This window comes from Argiope bruennichi, chromosome 6 (assembly GCF_947563725.1).
Source record: "Argiope bruennichi chromosome 6, qqArgBrue1.1, whole genome shotgun sequence".
Taxonomy (NCBI): Eukaryota; Metazoa; Arthropoda; class Arachnida; order Araneae; family Araneidae; genus Argiope; species Argiope bruennichi.
The window spans coordinates 138,853,739-138,875,239 of NC_079156.1; the positions used below are offsets into that span (position 1 = coordinate 138,853,739).

Genomic DNA, 21,501 nt, shown 5'->3' on the forward strand with positions numbered 1-21,501 from the left:
CATGTATGCATGTACATGATATCCCAAAACGGAAGCATCGAGATAAATTAAATGTATCATGCAATTTTATCAAAATGTAGATTTGTATTAATTTTTTTAAATGTATTCTGACAAAGGATTTATTACACATGAGTGTTTAAATAATTATTTGAAATCACACGCACACATACAAAATAGATAAATGAAGTTTGGTAAGTTGGTTTGATATCGTTATTGCGAATGTGTCGAATTTTTGCTCCAGTCTGAAAGGATAGGAAGACGCACCAAATTCATACTTGATTCTATTCAAAATGTGCTAAGAAATATGGATAGCGCTACACTGCATAAGCATATGAATAGGAAAAAGTAAGAATGCTGATGCTACCATTGATCTTTACCTTGATTCTAAACCTTGGATTGCTTTTAATAATAATAATAATAATAATTGTTTTCCTGTTTGGGCCCAACAACCTTTAAGGTCGATCCTGCATTAGTGTGCAGTTTATGAAGTTTTCTTCCATAAGTAACACCAGCATCAGTAACAAAATCTGAATAAAGTAATGCAAAGTCATTTATTTGATAGGAGAAAATAGCAGGTTGTGATTTCAAGGCATAACTATGAATGCTAAGCTTTTGAATATTCAAAAATAATTTATTATCCATGCACCATTCAGGAATTTATCTGCACCATTTTGTATTAGAACATCCTTAAAAACGTATAGTTAAAACTCATTCTGTACTTCGCACAAGATTAAAAAAAAGTTATCTCTTTTATCCACTCAGATTTTATTCTATATTGAAGAATGCTCATTAACTTATCTACTAAAAAAAAAAAAACTGCTTCAAAGACCTGTAAAATAAGAACAGAATTTTTGAACTACCTACTTATTTTTTTAGAAGTGTTTTAGAGATCTATAATTTTATCTAAGAAATATATCTTCTTTGATAAACTGTTGAAAAAATATCTTCAGATAGTTTACAATGTTAAGACCTTTACAATGCGATTCGTTTCTTAATATTCCTAACAAAATAAATCAAACCCTAAATTAAATTAATTTTACTATTTGCTTTCATCTACATCAATGTATATTAAGACTAAATATTAATAATTTTCTGAATAGGCATAATTCTTTAAAAAAATGCTTTTGTTTCTTTTATGAATTTGAATGAAATTATTCTATTCAGTTCTTAAAAAAAAAAAACTTTGAAAAGGAGTCGCATTATAAAAAACGACACATTATTCCAAATTTTTACAAGATAAGAGAAACAATATAATAATATATTTTATTATATTCTGTGAAATTTAGACTGCTTAAAAACGCAAAATTCATTTGCATCTGTTTACTTCGTGAAAAATAATTGGAGGTATAGATTAGCATAAAAATATAAATTTGAATCATAATAACAGTTGAACTAAGAATGAAAAATATATTTAATATTTTAACTATATATTGATGGCAATTTTTCAAATATATCCCTTTCGAGTTGCTAGTACTTCAATGTGATGTTTAATCACAAGTAAGCATAAAACTGCATTAAGAAAAAAATAACTCAATGGAACTTTGAGGCAACGCTTAGATCAAAGAAATCCTATCCCTATCGATATCAAACAAAAACTATTGAAACAAAATGCAATTTAAATTTAAGTCCACATAGAACCATTATGGGAGACACAATTGTGGAAAAATTCCTGTTTCTCTTTTCTTGGGCGAGCCCTTTCCTTTCTCACCCCTCATTCCTTCATAACGCCGGCACCATCACAATGCCCTATGCCTAAAGGAATCTTCGGGCTCTCAGATCCTGTGACTTCCTTAAATGGTCTTAAAACTTCATTGTGTTGTCTCCCCTCCAATTCATCAAGATGTCGAAACTGGTAGGGGGAAAGAAATACGTTAAAATACGTCGACACCATCTGCGGTGCAGTAACACCCCTACGTGATTTTCAGTGCAAAACGAATTTGCATCGCAGTGCACTTTAAAGACATCTATGGGGCTACGTCGAAATACGTGTGGAACCCTTAGAGGGTTAAAGAATCACACAGGCCTTTTCCTAAGGACTAAATCTACATCAAATTGTGCACCCTCTCAAAGCTTTTTTTTTTTTTTTTTAAGTATTAACTATTTTTCTTTTCATCTCATAGTTGTCAAAAGGCTCAAGGGCAGCAAGTTCTTCTGTTGGGTACCTCAAATGTCCAATAAATTTGTTCGTTGCACACTTGAAAATTTCATAATTTATGTATTCGTAATCTCTTGGGTTTTTTTTTTTTTTCATGAGCTAAAAAACATTTTTGGGACAAAACAAGCTGATGTTACTTAAATCTGGCTATCGGTATAATATTTTACTACAAATAAAAAAATTACAATAATTCCATTTCCTTTTTGTTTGGACTATTTATATTGATTTATAAATAAACATACATTTTTTAAGGGAATAAATTGCTTTTCCCATCCATCGGACTCAGTGCAATCCTTTTGCACCTTTGAAGCCGGTTCCCCTTTCCGGAATGCATCCAACGAATGTGAAGGTGAGCTCTAAAAATTATTCCTAAGCTAAACTCCTAGAGTTTGGAACTCTTCCGGCCGTATTCACCAAACCGGTTGCTAAACATCGGATCGTTCAACCCATGATCAACGATTAATCATCAACCAATGATCATTGGTATTCACGAACGGTAATTTCACGACTAAGCATCAAGGTTACGACAATCAGCTTTTTCTGCCTTTTTCAACCGGAAATGGATCTTCATTGGTCTATATATATCACATGATTATCAGCTGATGGGTGGCGCTGTTTCGTGTTTTTGTTGTTATTTTGTTTCTTTCCCAGATGTGTACAAGGATCAAACGAGAAAACGAAGGTGATATTGCCTACTGATAATCTCACCGATTTGCTTACATGATATTATAGCTTTTCGTAGGATTGTTTCTCTGACTATACATTATTAACCAAGTATATTTTAAATTTCCACTCTATTATTATGTAATAAAACATTTGAGCATTTGCTCTCTTTTGAATTGAGAATATGCATATTAGCTGTGCTTTGAATAGTTTTCCAATGAATTAAACTTTTACAAAAGGTCTATCTGAATTAAATTTTTGAAAAAAATGCATATTAACCTTAAATTAGTTCATTTACTTATGGAAATATTTAAACATTTTTTATATAATTATAGAGTATATACATAAACAATAGAAATAACAAACTGCTGCAAACTGATTTCGCAAGTGAGGAGTTCATTGAAGTTTCTTCTAAACAATGAATTTAACAAAAATTGTAGTATCCTGTATTTTTAATATAATAAAAGAGGAGAAAATGTAGTGTATAAAATCTTGCTTACAAGTATTATGACTTTCATATTAGTAAATAATTTTCATTTACACAAAATATTTCAATTTCCAAAGGTTATTTAAATTGCAATGATATCTCTGGCAATCCCATATAATTGTTTGCATGAAGTTTATAGCATATATTACAAACTTCTCTTTAAGATTGTTATTAGACTTTCAGCATTTATTTTTAAACAAATAGGTTTTAAACTTCCACAATATATTATATTTAAAAAAAAATACTAAGATTGTTTTTGGTGTCAATATTTAAATATGTATTAGCTGTCTACATATTCAGTAGTGTTTGAGATAATTTTTTTCCCTCAAAGCGGAATAAAAGTAAAAAATACTTATTCTGTGGTATGCTTTTATTTCCATCGAAAAGCAAATATGGAAAAATTTTCTTTTATTAACTATCAGAATATTAAATTTTTACATATATTTTGTTAAAAAAGATATAAATTTATTGTTATAAATGTCAGAATATATACATATAAGAAGAATATATACATTCAGAATATATGCTGCAAATCAGAAAATTCAAATTATAAACAAAAGTCAGTGAAAATTGTATATGAATATTGAAGAATTCTTATGAAAAACAAGAGCCTTTTTTGCCAAAATAAATATTCATGCAATAATTTTTTATAATATTTTATTATTGTGGAAGTGAATTAGCTCATTTGTATCTCATATCTAAAACTTTTTATAAACAATGAATTTAACAACTCTTTAAATTTGAATGAGTTAATTGTCAGTTCGACAACATGTACTTCACAATCTTGCCATTACAAATCTGCATAAAAATAATATAAATATTGATGACAACCATACTTATTTTAGAATTGCTATCCTTGAATAAAAGAAATGATTAATTTGCACATCATAAGCACTCACCACTCACTTTTGTACAAATAAATTGAGTGGCAAAACATCTACAATTAACAATACATTTTTTAACACTTTCTGCTTGATGATTCAAAAAGCAATCAAAAAGATGATTCAATCTTAATCAAAAAGCAACACAGTTTAACTTGATTAGCCTGTCAGAAACTAGTAATGATATTTTAATTCTTTCAAGTTAATGTGAAATTCCATTTGTTTCAACAAGTTTTTGCCTTTTTTTTTTTTATTCCCAGGATTTTGTACCAAAAAAGTTATTAATTTTTTGATATTTTAACATTTAGTTTCTACTCATACTTGAATAATATCTGTCACTTTATTATATTAATTTCCAACGATGTTTTTAATTATTCATATCTTCATGGCAATCATTACTTCCTGAAATCATAAACCTATGAGCACAACATCTAACTAAATACTGTTAAGTCAGCATAATTTCCTTTGTTTAATTGTCAAATTTTTCAACTCAGGATCTTGTGTATTTAAATAAGGAATCTCTTTCTATATTTAAATTTGATGAAAGATGATCCAAATTGAAATGTTTCAAAAAAGTAAAAGAATTTTTCACAAAATTTTTTTTCTTGAAATCATCTTAAATATTATTCTAATAGGTTACATTAAACTGTCAGTTAAATTAAGTTGAATTTTTAAAATAAAAACCTCTTTTTTAAAATTTTATATTTGCATCATAATTTGTAGAAATTTGAATTAACTCGGATAAGTTATTATCTATACTTGTTTTTCAAATTCCAAAATTTTCAAATCACAATTAATCTATTTTCTTTGTTTTTCACACACTTCTCAGAATGTCTTAAAATATGCAAAATTAAAAAAGGACTTCTGTATACAAAAATCTATTTTATTCAAATTTGACTCGAAAAGTAACATATATGAATTACAAAAGAAAATTCTGACAGAGAAGTTACAGCTTCTACAAGCATTAAAACAAAGTTCCATTAAAGGTACTTTAAAATATAACATTCATGCTGATTATTAATTCAAAATTCTTCTACAAGAATTACAAGAAAGTGTCAATAGAGGTGCAACATTAATGCTGATTCTTAATACAAAATTCTTCTATATGTGTCTTTTTATTTCTCTAATACATATACATATTGTAATAAGATAATGAGCACATAAAACCACTAAAAAATAACTACACTGATATGAGTCATACATGCATGTCATTTTCTATAAATCATAAAAAGAACAACATCAAATTAAAAATACATTTGATTTTCAAAGATGGGAATAAGGAATTATTTAGTCATTTCTATACAGATAAATTCAAAAAATAATCAGGTAGAGAATACATTAGAAATAATGTTAAAATTTGTTATGTAATGAGAAGGAAAACATTAATAAAAATTGGTAATCATTTTCAGCAGATAACAAAGGTCAAAATTTGATTTCTTTAAAAAATGTTAATTTTATACACATTGTTGAAGATTAAAGCTGAAGTAAACTGATATTGTAAAAGAGATTAGCTATATTGAGTAACTAAGCACATTATTATATCACACAATTTATAAGTAACAAAAGTAATTTCTTTAAATTTCTAATTATTAATCATAATAAAAACTGCAATAATTCTTTTTCTATAAAATAAATAATAACATAAAAAATCAATTTACTAAAAAAAAAAAAAAAAAAAAAAAAAAAAAACTTATATACCCATGTGAAAACAGTGTACAATCATGGAAATGAGTCATACAGGAAAGTTTCAAAAATACAAAAAGCAATCCTGTATAATCATCACCAGACAGATGAAAAAGATTTTTTTGTTTGTTGCTTTTCTTTATTTCTTTTTTTTTTTTTTTCAGGAGGAAAAGGCTGTTCCTTATTTCTTCCATATCTTTGCAAGTCTATAATCTGAGAAATGTGAAATAAGAATTAATTATATTATAAATAACTAATGAAAAAAATTGCTAATTTAACAATAATACTTACATGACATACTTAAAAATTGATAGTATAAACACAAATATTATAATTTATTTGATTATAATATTAAATTTTTTAAATATTATAATATTTGATATAAGACAAAAATTCCATTTTTTGTAACTAAATTTAGAATTCATTTATACAGTACTTTTAAAAACTTTTTTATATATATAAAAAAAAAGACATAAGATATTCTATTCTCAATCACTAGAAATGTGCATTCTAAAATATTTGTAAGTGATTGCAGATAACTTTGGAAAATATTCTACAGAAAGAATATTTTTTTTCCTAATCTTAAAATATTATTTGTTCAACGAAAACATATTTATTATTTAGGTGGTTGTTTCTCAAAAACCCTTCTTGCTTTATTCATACAAAAATCTGCCGTAATCTTTGATATACAGTGGTATAATGGTAGGGGTAGAAGAATAAGATTTTTCAATATGGAATAAAGCATAATTAAAATGTTAAGTTTATATTGCAAATAATCTTTAATACTTGAATTCTTTATTATATTTTTTCAGATTTACAAAATTGAAAAATAAAAGGAGCAAGGTTAAAATTGATTAACATGTACACTGTCTATGTAAAGAATGGGAAAATTTTCTTATAGCATAACAAATGCAAAAACTGTTACAGATGAATTCTAGTTATAAAAGTAATATTAAAAGTTAATTAAAAATGATTTGAAAAAATATTACATACATACATTATCAATTTTTAATAACTTATATCGCCATAATAACATAATTAAAAAAAACTATAAGACTACACAAATGATATGAATATGTATAGATATGAAATAACTTATTTTATTAGCAAGTCATTAGATTAACCAGATAGAAAATATGCAATAAAATGTTTTTAATGGAAGTATTTTAAGGAACAAAAAACTGTAAAACAGTATTGACAAAAAACAGTATAATCGTACTAAACTTGATGAGTTTTCTAAAAGGTATTAATAAGTTTAGAAAATTCTTTTAATTATAATTCCTTTGCTTCAAAAATTTGAATGTTCACGGAATTATACAAATGACAGATTCTAATTTTAATTCCAGAAAATAATAATCAAAAATCAACTCGGATATAATAACAATAAAAAGGGATTCCCATATGAACGATGTAAAAGGGATAAATGTAAACATACCTCAAGTCGCTCAGATTCATTATTTGGTAGGTAAATGAATCTTGGCCTCATTTCAGCTATACATCTAGATACTTCATTTATAGCCCGGCAACATGATGACTGGATAGTTTGATTGAAATCTCCAATTATTTGTTGATGACTTCCTGAAGCAAAAAAACGTAAGGCAATACACAATTTCTCTTCAGTAGTTACAGCACTGTTTCGTAAAATATTGATGCTTAATTTCTCCTTCTCAAAGATAAAATGCATTGGAAACAAAATCACATTCATCTAACAAATCCAAATCAGAAACTCTGTCAGTGTAAATTATTCACCTCCTATCTGATATCAACTGCAATAGTTCCAATGTATCTAAATCCTCCATGTTTGTTTGAAAACTAATGTAACAGTTGTCCTTCTTGAGAACTGCGCATGCGGAAAACCGTTGATCAAATGTGATCATCGGAAGTCCATGAATCAAAAAATGGGGGAAAACAGGGGGAAATTGACAACGGGTTTGGTGTGGTGAATACCGATTTGACTGCTGAACAGCGTTTAATCATCAGCCGATGTTTAACAACGGTTGGTGAATACGGCCGTTCAAGTTGGTTTTTGGCAAACTCAGAGAATTGAAGCATTATTTTGGGGCAGCATGAAAATCACTTCGAATGACTGAGTTCAGCAAATTCTTGAACTGTTTTAAATGACAATATGTCAAATCCTGTTGAAATTTCAAGTGACTTAACAGTGATTGCTTCGAACATAATTTTGTAGACATAATTACGGTAAGACATCCAAAGCATTTCTTTGTTCATCTTTTCTCAACTAAGAACAACACTTCCTCTTATGAATCTGTGTGTAACTGAAATTGCCTTATTTGATATTGCTTCAAACGCTTTATTAGATATAATTTTACATGTTAATTTTTAGAAAAATCTATTTTGTGAACAGAGTTCTGTTCCTATTGAATGTTTTGGTATTGAAATTAAATAAGACTCGTTTTCTGAAGCATTTATTCGTAGGCCATCAACATTTTTCTGCTTATGATGCATTCTAAAAATTTTCCAGTCCCAATACACAGCCAAAGGAAAATAAGTTGAGAACTCTGTTTATTAAAACTTTAACTCTTTTTTCTATATTTTTCATTGCTCGATGACAAATGAATGATTTGTTCACATTACATTCCAAAGCAATGCATCCTACACTTTGAAATGTTTTCATAGAAACAGTAATTACTTTTCCATCTGTACTGTATTGAGATTCTCAACGGCATTTATTGTCAAGAACATTCTTTCTCCTTTTTTCTCGGTCGGTTAACTACTAGATGCACTTTGCTGCTCTTTATTTGAGCAATAATTGTTGCTTACAGACGAGCTAGTTTTCTCTTCATATTCGTATGGAAAAATTGATAGCTTGAATTAAAAAATTGATAAGAATTGATAGAAAAATTGATAAGAATCTTTTATTTTCTTCTTCATGACCTGCCGTTTTTTTCTTCAATGAACCTTTTTTTTTTTTTTCCAAACAAACTTTGTTTCTTTATAAAATGTTCATATCCATTTCCCATTTTACATTCTTTTTGTTTTTGAAAGAGAAAAAATATATTGTATTTTGATCATGTTTAGGACATTAGATAGAGAGATATCATACATGTCTTCTAAAATGTTTTTTCAATCCTTTTTGTAGGTCTTTTGAAAGTTCGGTTTCATTTTCCTTTTTTTTTTTTTAATTCTCCAATTTTATTATAACATTTTATTTTATTTAGCAGAATCCATAGCCTTTTCCCAAGCAAAAATATATTAGTAGCAACGCAATGAGAAAAATCACGACTGTTAGTTCATTTTTATAAAAAAGCAAAAAAGCTAATGGAACTCTTAGTAGAGAGAGAGGAGAGAGTTTCTCACATTCCGCATTTCTTATTCATTAATATTTATCTGTTGATATAAAAATAAATCAAGTTCTGGAAAATGTCTGCTGTTTTCGAAACTTAAAAACTCGAAAGCATATTTTTAAATCAGAAATTTTTATGGGAATATTTTTTTTGGCCGTATTACAAAATAGAACGATGGCCTATTAAAATTTCAAGTTTACTTTTAAGCCTACTCATCCTGCTCATCATCCTATAAACTGCATAAGGTTTCTTAAGTATATCTCTATAGTTTTATAACCTCCATATTTGTCCATATTTATAGCCTGCTTATTTGTACCCATAAAACAAATTGATGACGAATTACGAATAATGTATTATACCAAAATTCAAGAAGAATGATAAAAAAAAAAAAATAAAAAAAATAAAAAAAAATTAAAAAAAAAAAAACGTTTATTTGTTTGAAATGTAAAGAAGCCCCCTGTAAAGTGTGTGTCCTCTTTTTATTACATTTCCAAGAACTCATGCTCAAATTTCATTCATAAACTTTTTCCCCCCAATGATAAGGAGGAACAAGTTTCCAAGAGCATTCAATGGATATTCAAATTTATCATCTTTATTTTTTTATTTTTTTTTACGAGCATCACCTTCTATCTCAGTTGGTCTCGCGCATCTGGATATTTTTGGGTCAGGTTTCAAATCTTTTGCGTCCAACTGTCTTGTTGAATGTTATATGTCTGTCCCTGCCGGCGTCAAGAGAATATTAGGCTACCTGGTTTTCCCGAAATTCCAGAGGGCTCTTAGGGTATGCCTGACTCATTAATCACTCCACATTAGCAACTAATTCTTAAAGACTCTCTTCTAGATTCTGTTGTCTTGTCTTTGGTTCTGTCTTTTAAACTGGGTGCGATATCAGTCTCCAGATTGGAATTATAGATTTTTCTCCATGGTCGTTAGTTTTGTCAACTTACCAGCTGCTCTTCCTTGTAGAATCGCATCGCTTATCCTTGGAGAGAGAATACAAGTTGGGTGACCTTCATAAAATCCATCCATACGTTTCTATCACTCACAAATGAGAATTGAAAACAATCCAGGCTGTTTGTCACACGAATGTTAAGGCCTTAATAGTTACTTTGGAATGTGCAAGTTCTTAATCTGATAGGAAATAATGCCCTCAAAATCATTAAACTACTATTTATCCTTTGAGTTTTACTTTGAATTACTTCATACCTTGGGTATCTTCTAATTTTCCTGATATTTAATTCCCTGGATTTGGATTATCATCTCTACTTTTGAAAGTTCTGTTCTTTCTGTTCCTTTTGCCCTTTCTCAATTTTATTTTTTTAATTCGTCTAACTCAGAACGCATCTCTTCACATGTATTTTTTTGTAAAAATGGTATTTCTTACATTTTATAATATTCCAAATCTCCATCCCCCTATTTTTTAGTTTTAATACTTTTAATAAAATTCTAGCTAGCTGAGCAGAATAAACTAATTTTCTGACTTAGAACACATTATTATGAGCTTCTTTTCGTCGTTTTAACTTACAATACAACATCATCTATAATTGACAATCTAAATGAGAACCTTTATCCAGTTCGGTTAACCGCGATTACATTTTAGATAGTGGCTTTTTTCATTTAATGATAACCACATTGTAATGCCAAAACTCTTCAACATGCGGTTTCGAAGGAATTGCATTCCGCGGAATAACGGAATTGAAGCAGTTAAGCAAAACGCTACTGCACATGGAAAAATATAGACAAAGATACAGAAAACAAAATAATCTCGTTGATTTCAAAGAAAATCTTAAAAATAAATTTAACTGCGCCATGAGTCGAATGTTTAATACAAAGCAATTTATTTTCAGCATTATAATCCACACGCCCATTTATTAATTTCAGACACCAAGCTCGTATTGCTGTGTACTCTCGCTATTCTTTCACAAGGATTCCATTCATTTCTTTCTATTAACAAACGCATTGCCAAAAGCATGATTCTAACTACTTCATATGTCACCACTTGTGCATGCGCAGTGATAACCCCAATTTACAGCAGTTGGGCAATTAAAAGATGCATTTCGCTTCCTTTCTGAGATGTTTAAAATTTCTAATTAAGTTCCGGCATCATATGTCAGCTAAAATTTAAATACAAGTTGCCCCTCATTGAGATGTCACTAAACTGGCGCGGTTATTTCCGTGTGTTTCACAAGCGCATGAATTCCTTCGACGTATATCTACAAATTATAATGCATATTGAGTATTATTATGCGTATCAAGCATGTGCTTATTTTTAATTAATGTTAGAATGATTTTTTTAATATTTCTGAGTGTTAACAAAATTAAAACTCAGAATTACTACAAAATTGTTTCATTTGCAATCTATTAGCGCAGAATAAATTTAAAAACTTGTTCGTAAAAAATGTCAAAAGCAGTGTTTTCTTTTATGATCTTAAGTAATTTTCTCATTTTTTTTTAGGTGCGCACACATTTGTTTTGCACATGAAATCAGAAATAGCAGAGAACGGTACCTGTTCCGATGTGATCTCTCTGAAACTTCCTTTTATTGAAGAACTTAATAAATATTTGGATGCACTTTATAGCGATGGATCGGGGCTTTTTTTGAAGGATGTCACCTGCATTTAGTGAGTAGTTCAATAACAACCAACTACGAAGAAACAACTGATGTTTGCTATTAATTAACACATATTTGTATTAGCGGAAACGCGGGGTTGATTCAATATTTTATTCTATCGGTCATGGTCGTTCGTATGAAACAAAAATTTGAGAAATAAAAACAGTGGCTGAGACTGTGCGACTGGTTTATTGGTTTTCCATAGTATCATTTAAGCAAATACACTAGCCTCCTCAGATGACCATCTATTTACCCCTTATTTATATGCTTGAAATAATTGACAGAACTAAAGAACCAATCCTCCAGCTACAGACCTGCGCCCATTTCGTTGATTTTCATTTCATATTAATGATGAAGACAGCCAGATATGCCAGCAGTGATCACCTGTTTTCTATAACTGTCCACTTGCGACAGAAACATAAAAAACATCCTTTCATTGCCCTGCCTATGCGTGGAAACTCTTGACTGAATTGGCACTCACAACCACCTGCTAAATAAAAATATTTTGTACCGATTTCGTTAAATTTTATGCCAGATTAAAGTTAGTTTCACCCCTTGATATGTCATCAATAATCATCTGAACCTTCGTCTCCATTTTCGAGAGACGATGCCGATGGAACCCTTAAGCTGAACAACTGGTCAAAGTTCGTTAATACCAGTCGATAATTAATTTTGCCATTTTATAAATGTAATTGTCAACATTTTTATAAAATAGTAGTCTAACTTCGTGCGTCCTTTTGTTTTGATAATATGTATTTCATCAAAACTGGTTGTTATCTTGGTGCAGCTTAAAATGCTTTGGAATTCCCATTTTACTCACATTTTGCTAGATTTCACTTGAAAATGTCAAGGTAGACATATTTATTCATTGTGCAGCCTATAAATTCTCCACATCAAAGCTTCCCATGCAACCACAGACAAATTGGTTGCCATCTCCATATTTAGTACTGCAAGTACTGCAAATTTTCGATATACAATGTTGTATTTGGTAGAGCCAAATTTTTTGCCATGGTATTTGATCAAGAAATGTTATATTTGTTTTCATCCATGAAAATGACATATTCCCTTTTTTTTTTTGGCTGCTTTATATGTAAATTTTAGCAAATGTTAGTCTAGCTTTTCAATTTGCTTTGCTGTTATAGGGTTTTCTCCGAGGTACTCTACCATGATGTTTATATTTCTTAAAACATTTCTGACAGCTTCAAGATTTACAGATTTCAGGAACATACTTTTAAATTTCAGGATCAATTTGACTGCTCCAGTTCTTGGACTAATGTGAACTTAGATCAGAGTCCACCTCTCTTCACGTTCATGAAATGTTTTAGACACTCTGATCTTTTTGCTTGTTTTCAATATTTGTTTTCTTGGACCTACAAATAATATTAAAAACATTAAGCTTATTGAACTTCAATATTTTCCTTATACAAAGAATTGAATTTCCATTTTGGCAATGATTTATGACTGGATTTTGCACATCAACCAAAATATCTTTGTTTTTCGCCATTGTTCCATAACAACCTTTATTGCTGATGCTTTGTGTCTAAAGTTATGGTCTAAAAAAGGAAGAATGAATGGAACTTTATATCGATGTTCTATATATTTTTTTAAATTTCTGATTCCAAATGTGTTCCAATATTTTTTATAACTGTTTGCATTTAAATTGTATTTGAAAGGGTAAGTCACATTAAAATCCTAAAAGTGTAAGAAAACTTTCTTTATATTCTATACACCACACGTTAAAGTATTTATTGATTAATTTTACTTCTGTTTTAATGATTAATATTTTTATATATAGCTTTACATGTTATGCATGCCGAAGTCATTAACCTCAATTTGAAACAATAACTGGTGAAATCGGACCTATGATTGGGGCTGAGTGATTATGTATTTGATTTTTTCCTTATTATTTTAAATATAAAAATTACCCAACATTTTTCATATAAATCGTAGGGGTTTTTTTTTTTTTTTCCATTTTCGATTAATAGTGAGCATGAAAAAACAATTCATATTTTAAAATAGGCAAATTAATAAAATAGCAATGTTGTTTACAGTGCACACGCCTTTTTAAAATTCTTATTTAAAAACTATGATTAAGTTTTTAAAACAAAATGAACTTTTTTGTACAGTTCTTCTTCAAATGAATAAATTAGCTTTGATCTTACATAGATTTATTCCATTCTGCAATAATCTTCCTTATTTATCACCCATACGTGATGATATTCCGCCATTAGTTATAGAATAAATCTCAAAAGTCGAGAGAAGTGTGTGTGTGTGTGTGTGTGTGTGTGTGTGTGTGTGTGTGTGTGTGTGTGTGTGTGTGTGTGTGTGTGTGTGTGTGTGCGCGTGTGTGTGCGTGTGTGTGTGTGTGTGTGCGTGCGTGCGTGTTTTCGTGCGCGCACGTGTGCGTTTCCTTTTTAATATCATCAATAAATCTATTTCGATATGGAAATAATATAAATGTTTCGCCTTGTTTTCCAATGAAATTGATTCTACTTATATATTAAAAGCATGAACCGAAATCAATCATATTTTATACAATATATCTTACCTGTTTGCGCTGCTATATAAAATTTTCTGACTGTATAGGAATTATACAAAGAATATCTATATATATTCAGTTGAATTCGACATGGAAGATATATGTATATACAAAAAAAAAACACCTTTTTTTTATGTTCTTAATTTCCACAAATTTGATTTGAAATGAGTTTACGCCAAATGCGTCTCAGAATTTAAAAAATTAAAATTCCAGCCGGCTTGTAGTTTGTCGAAAATTCTTTGACCGTAATAATTAAAATAAAATTGTACGTTTTGGCTCATAATCTTAAGGCATGGTTACCGAAGCCCTAATTCTTAAAATAATAATAATAAGTACAGTCCTTCCATATCATCATAAGTGCAATCCTCCCTTTTATTCCATTTTTTGTTAAAGTTTTTAATCAAAATTCTGTCTTTTTAATGATATAATGAATTATGAAGGCTATTTTGAAGACAATTTTTTGAATAAATATGCTCCGGGCAAATAAATTTATTGACTTCTAATCCAAAAATTTCATTTTTTTCCCTTTATCTGAATATTTATAAGTATTGATGGGATGGCTTGCCCTATTCTGCACTGCCCTGCCTTGCTCAGCTTCCACATGGGAGTGAAGGAATTTGTTTAATATACCATCTTGTAAGGCACCTGCTAAATGTTTTTAAAAAGGTTTGCAAAAAGGAAGAAAGAAGTAAAATTAATGATGTTGACTCAGTTCTTGACACTCAGACGCTTTTTTAAAACCAGCAAAAAGAATAGTCTATCTCAAAATGTTTCAATTAATCTTCTTGCAATAAAAACAATGGTAGAATGAACCATACAATTAGATTCAGTCAAAATTAATAACTCGTTAACCTTTAAATCATCTTGCCATCTTGCGAATGAAAGCCACGAGCTACTTATAATTTGGCATTTAAATTTCAATCTGCCCTGAATTAATGGCAGATTAAAACATTAAATTTTGCCATTAATTAAATCTGAAAAACCAATAAAAATTTGAAATTTTAAAAAAATTGCTTTGGAGTTGAATCAGTTATGTAAAGAGAAATACCAAACAAATTTATATAAGACGTAAAGCAATAATATATATTTTTGTAGAAAGTAGATACTGTATTTTTATAGTATCTACTCTCTATCTCAATGTTAAAAATTCCATTTATTTAAAAATCTTTATGATCATCTTGCAGCCCTGTAATAAATATCTATCATCACGTCTATATCATTAAAGATAAAGGAACTGAGAAAGAACTACAGAATTTCTTAGAACATAGCGTCCATTCCAGAAATGTCACCTTATTCGAATCACCGAGGAAGCTCGACGTATCTGTTAAGAGCACTGGTGAGTATTTTCTTCATGCACCTGAAAACTGAAAAATTAGCTTTAGAGATTTTCCTAATAGCCACCCACGACTGTACTGGGTTCATTGAGACCAAGTTTCTCTTTATCAGGTACATATTTTTTATACTGATGCCCGACTGTACTTGATATTTTTTACCCAATAATTTTGTACCTGATATAGCCGTTAAGTGATTCTTTTCCCGTCGGAATCAAACCGAATACTCAATGCTCTAAAGGTGCCGGCTCTCGCGTTTGCATTCGAGACACTTAGTCTGAATCCGCTCTGTGTTCCTGATACAAAGTATGAAGTGGATGTAGCGTCACTGAACCCTACGGCATAATAATTCATTCTCACACAAACTCCTATTCTTAAGATATATGGAAGCGATAAGAATGGTGTAGAGTTTGATCTCAAAAACAAAATACCAAAACCATAGCCATAAATGAATTACCTCCTCCTGCCATAGTATTGAATAGTTGGGTAATCACAAGAAAGGCGCCTCACATTTCGAGAAATATCATAAATGCCTATTTATCATTTCCAAGGCAGTCACATAGGTACCGTCGTCAAGCGTAAAACGACTATCCCCTGCTCTTGCATGCGGTGTGTGTGTACGAGATTTCACCCTCATGTTTAAAATGCTGGCTAAGGGGATAAATAATCCTAACATAACCTTCCTGAATATATTAGCTATTTTATTTGTCAAAAGTGGAGTTTTCTAAAAGACGAATCGGAAGAAATTTCCAATCTTTGTTGACTGATACTCCATTTTAAAAATTTAATACAGATACGGGCGGTGACTTCCTAATTTTTAAGAGTAGTCAGATGGCGAGAGTTACGTCTAAGGTAATGCCATTTATTTAATGTGATTCAGAATACTTACGAAAGCTTAAAATCTCCGTCGTGGTTTGATTGTAATATAAGTAAGAGTTCGTTTGGATCGCATATATATATATATATATATATATATATATATATATATATATATATATATATATATATATATATATATATATATATATATATATATGCAATCGGGTATGTGTAGTCCACTTTAAAGAAAATTGTCACCAATTTATTCTTTATTGCATAAGAAATTTTATTTCTTAAAAGGTCTCATCCATTTTTAATTCAAAAGAGAAAATAGGTACAAAAGCTAGAGCAAATATCTCTTAAATGTAATTAATTGTGTTTCGCCTGTCCATCACTGATTTGAAAATAAAGGTTCTAATAAAACTTTTCTCGTCCGTTTCTTAGTTTCTTGCTCCAAAGAAACGTCGCATTCTAATGGACACGTCCTCACTTGGCCCGAGACTCCACTCGGACAGAGCACTTTTCCTGAGGAGATGTGCGTTACAGGTGAATTTTGAAATAAATATTCTGAGTTGTCTCTCCTTTGAAATTTTGAAGTGTTATATTTAATACATTTTATTTTCCCTTTTTTTTTATTTATTTATTTCTAAACGAATATCTATTAAACTGTGTTTTAGCCATCCGATATATAAAAATAACTGGGAAAAATATCCCTAAATTTAAATTCAAAAAAAAAATCCATATTAAGCAATATATTTTAGGCCATACGGCTTTTCAAGATAAAAATAAATCTTTTTATTTTGAACTCAATCCTTCTTTTAAGTTAATTAAAACTGCATGACGATTCATATTCAGATACTTATCTTCTCACGGACTCGCCCGATATTTGTGGGTACGGGTGTCCCAAATCCGAATTCGCAGGAATCTTGCTTCTCGTGAACAGCTCGATCTCCGTGCGTTGGCCGTGCATAGTGAATGTTAGACGCATGGAGCACAACGGTGCCCGATGTATCAATCAGCCGGTAGTTAGGGAGCGGTTAGGCTGCTAGTGATCGAGCGAAGGAGTCGCTCTCTTGGTCTTGGCGTTGTCGCTGTATCTGTAGGTGGCTTTCTAATGTGTAGGTTCTGGTAACTTCAGAGGCTGGAATTTCCAGAACTGGTGGCTACCATCTCTGGTTTTTGTTCCGTAATTGAGCAGTTTCACTGGGCAACCAGTTTTTATCTTCTACCTCTTCAATGCTAACTCATTTCCCTAATTTTTTTCCTTATCATACAAATTTCTTATACCAATGAATCATTTCATTGGTTCCACTTTTTCTAGTTGAAAGCAGCATTACTGGTAATACTGGTGAAGTGAAAAGAGTTAAAAAATTTCGCTTTAGTTATTTCCTGGTAGAAGTATATTACTGAAAATAATCTCGGTAAATTATCAAATTAAATTCCTTTGTGAATATATTGTCTCTCTATATGCCTCACTGAATTCCCCCTGCAGAAAATGACTCAGAGTTCTATTTGAAGAAATCACTAAAGAATTGCAATGGCGAGAGCTATGCTATGTACAGTTTATTTCTGTACAGAGGGAGAACAGCTTCTAATGAAATATCTGAATCTCACCTTTTAATATACCAAAATATATTAAGGAGAGGTTCAGTAGTCTCTGTATTAGATCATATATTTCCAACCCACTTTTTGGTTTTAAACGTCAAAGCTTCGGGCATACAAAATCTTCTTGCCGTAGAGCCCTGACCAGCGCATGCTATGTGGAATCAGGCCATGACATTACTCATTGGACATCTCATAGAAAGGTTTTAATTGCAAAAACTCCCAGGCTTCATTCTCTCGGGGCTGTCCAGCATGGCAAGTAGAATAATAAATAAATAGCACACACACACACACACACACACACACACACACACACACACACACACACACACACACACACACAAACTAATTATTCAATGCCGAAGCCTTAAAGCTTTTAAAATCTCAAGCCCCTGCACCCTTACTAGCTACTTTTTCTTATTTTTTAAAAAAAATCCCATAAACAACAATTGAAACGTTTTAAAATAATTGAAAAAATATGCCATATGGTACCATTTCCGAATCTACTGCAGTAACACTACAGCCAGTATCTCTTCTTGTTAATACTGTCCTTCAATCAACTGTTTCTGCAAATCAGACATTTTCCACCTCTAGCAAAATAGAAGATCCAATGTATCCTGAAAATGAAACATCTCTACCTAATGCTCTGTTTAGTGAAATGCCACAAACCCTTCTTGAATTTAAGGCAGTTTCATACAAGGAAAGATATAAATCAGGTTCCAAGCAAAATGCTGACGAAACATGGAATACTATATTTTGGACAATTTTACCTCAACAAATCTCCCAATTTATGCTAGCTAATAATTCTACTTCTAAACAGATCTTTGATTCTACTAAATTATTACATAAAAAGAATGAAAACAGAACCACTTGTGAAGCTAGACTCATCACTGCAGGTCATAAATCCAATTGAAGCATTGAAATAAAATCAGATAATGCCGTAAAATACAATACCCATGAAACAATTGATGAAACACTGATTTTTGTTGAAAAAAAAACCCTTCAACTTTTTCAGTCAAAATTAATAAAGCTACTTTTAAACAAAGGCTTAAAAATGTCCATTTCGATGAATAGATTTCAAAATAGCTTATAATAAATGCACTTGTTAAAAGCAAATATTTAAAAAAAAAAAACGAAATAAAAGGACAAAATTGATTTTTATTTCACTACACTTCATGTAGAAATGTTTGCTTTTTTATTTATTCTGTTGACTTCTTACATTTTCACCTTTTTAAATTTTCATGGGTTTTATTCTTTTAACACCGTTGAAAAGTTCATTTTATCATAAGATTTTATCATTTTAAATTATGTTGGGGAATTAAACAAACATGATTTATTACTACCTAATGTTTGGAGCAGCATAGCCATATATGGCTCCTGCACCTTTAAATCCTCCACAATAAACCGACCAACTAGCCATCTGGGATAATTATTTAACTATTTTGAAATCATATAATTTCTTCAAATTTTGTTTATAAGCGATAATGATGTGTTGAAAAAAAATAGCTTTATTTGCAAGAGCTTTACGATTGTCATCCCACATCTGGTTTCTTTCAGATATATTTTCTTGAAATAATGATGTATTTTCAAACATGTTTTTTCTGCTTTCTTCGCAAGACTTCAGTTATATTATTTCTGATTAAAAATTTATTATGATTTCCTATTAACTGAGATCTAGACTCATGTCATAGAAGTTTTAGGCTTTCTGGTGCTTATTTTTCTACTATAAATCAACGGAATAAGCATATTATCGACTATGTAATTTCGCAATTAAAGAATCGAAAGGTCGCATGGGTCTCTTTGCGACAAAACATGGAACATCTATTGGTGGCAAGCTCAGTGTTCGTGGCTGTGACCATCATTTCGCCACCCGTCAATCAGACAGAAAAGTCATAACGGATATTTTCCGTCCTTTCCTCAATAATGAGGATGAGAAAATTCAATATAGGCTGCTCCAGACTTAGACGCGAGTGGCAAATGTTAGCGGAACGACCCCTTTGTGCAATAAACGTTCACCCACAGGGATGTTACAAGATCTTCTGAGTAGAAACAAATTTTCTAACTACAACGGTGCATTTTTCCTTAACTCCGAATTCTCTGGGAAATTTGCAAAGCTCTCTGACGAATTACATCCTTCCATTGGAAAGCCTTAAATTTGATTCCACATACTTTGTGATTAATAAATAAAAACGTGATCAAAACCAATTACCAATGTGTTTTGCTTATCTTCAGATGGCAATCTCTTTTATAATGATACCTATTGATGTTCCGATCTTCGAGGTTTTTCACGATGTTAATTTTTGAATTGGATACTGAAATTATTTCATTAAAGCTATGATCACTCATTCCGAAATGTTTGAAATAATATTCTAGATATTCCCTTATATTGGAGTCTAATTGTGTGCCCCTAGCTTTCAAGTTGTTTTACAAACTTGTTAAATGAAATAAACAATAAAAATATTAATTTTTTTAAATGTAATTTTGTTTGAAAAATATTTAAAGAAATTGCATTTTCTTCTAAACTTTGCAGCAGAAGACAATGTTTTAGAACGAAAGTGCTTAGGAGATTTCTACACCGGAGCGCAATGGAGTCCAGTGGAAAAGAATTGTACTGATGTTCAATCCAAACTTATAATGACTCTCCATAAACTGTCTCAAGTAAGTTTCAGTGAATGACATGAATATTTTGAATCAACAAGATGAAAGAAGTATGCGGACATTTTTCGACTTAAAATATACTATTCAATATGTATTTTCTCCCTATTCGATTTTTAAGTATTTGAGATCTTCTTTCGTTTAGAAGAATTTTATAGCAGTTTGGAAGAATATGTTTCCATCTAGTAGTATAAAAGTAGTAACATTTATTTTTAGAGTAACTAGTAGTAACATTTATTTTTAGAACTGATATAATTTTTAATTAATCATAAATGAAATGTTTGAAAGAAATTTTCACTATTTTCAATCATATAAATCATTATTACTTTAAAACTTTTGTTATCTGTTTATGTATGTCAATTATTTTTTAATGTGCACACGTCTTTTTAACGGTTGAACACAAAATTTTGATTGAGAAGGGAAAGCTGAGAAACAGCTATACATGAACTTCAAAATTACTGCAAGGTAGTCAAATGAAGCAACACAGATAATTTAAAGCCAGCCCAAATATCTCTGTATTCATAGCTGCAACCTCCTCCAAGTTTTCTCCAAGAGATTGCTAACAGTTCATGGATAGACAGTAGGCACAGACATTTGGTGCAAGTATCAACGTGCAATTGCCAATGCTATAAAATTCCAAAATAAAACCAAAGGGTTTCCAAAGATTATTATGAATATTGTAAAACCTGCATATATTAAATTATATGATCGTGACTTCTTAAGCAGTGTTTATATAGAAATGCAAAGCAGAATACAAACAAAGGAATCAA

General features: G+C 30.3%; 1 protein-coding gene across 2 annotated transcripts in view; it reads left to right on the forward strand.

Annotated features, from left to right (window-relative positions):
* Window positions 1–21,501, forward strand: part of LOC129971446 (adhesion G-protein coupled receptor G4-like) — an 84,196-nt gene that overhangs the window by 18,123 nt on the left and 44,572 nt on the right. For both annotated transcript variants that reach the window (XM_056085217.1, XM_056085218.1), the window contains exons 8-11: window positions 11,630–11,795; window positions 15,509–15,660; window positions 16,919–17,020; window positions 20,607–20,734. In XM_056085217.1, coding sequence (XP_055941192.1) covers window positions 11,630–11,795; window positions 15,509–15,660; window positions 16,919–17,020; window positions 20,607–20,734 — 548 coding nt within the window. The remainder of the gene's footprint in view (window positions 1–11,629; window positions 11,796–15,508; window positions 15,661–16,918; window positions 17,021–20,606; window positions 20,735–21,501) is intronic.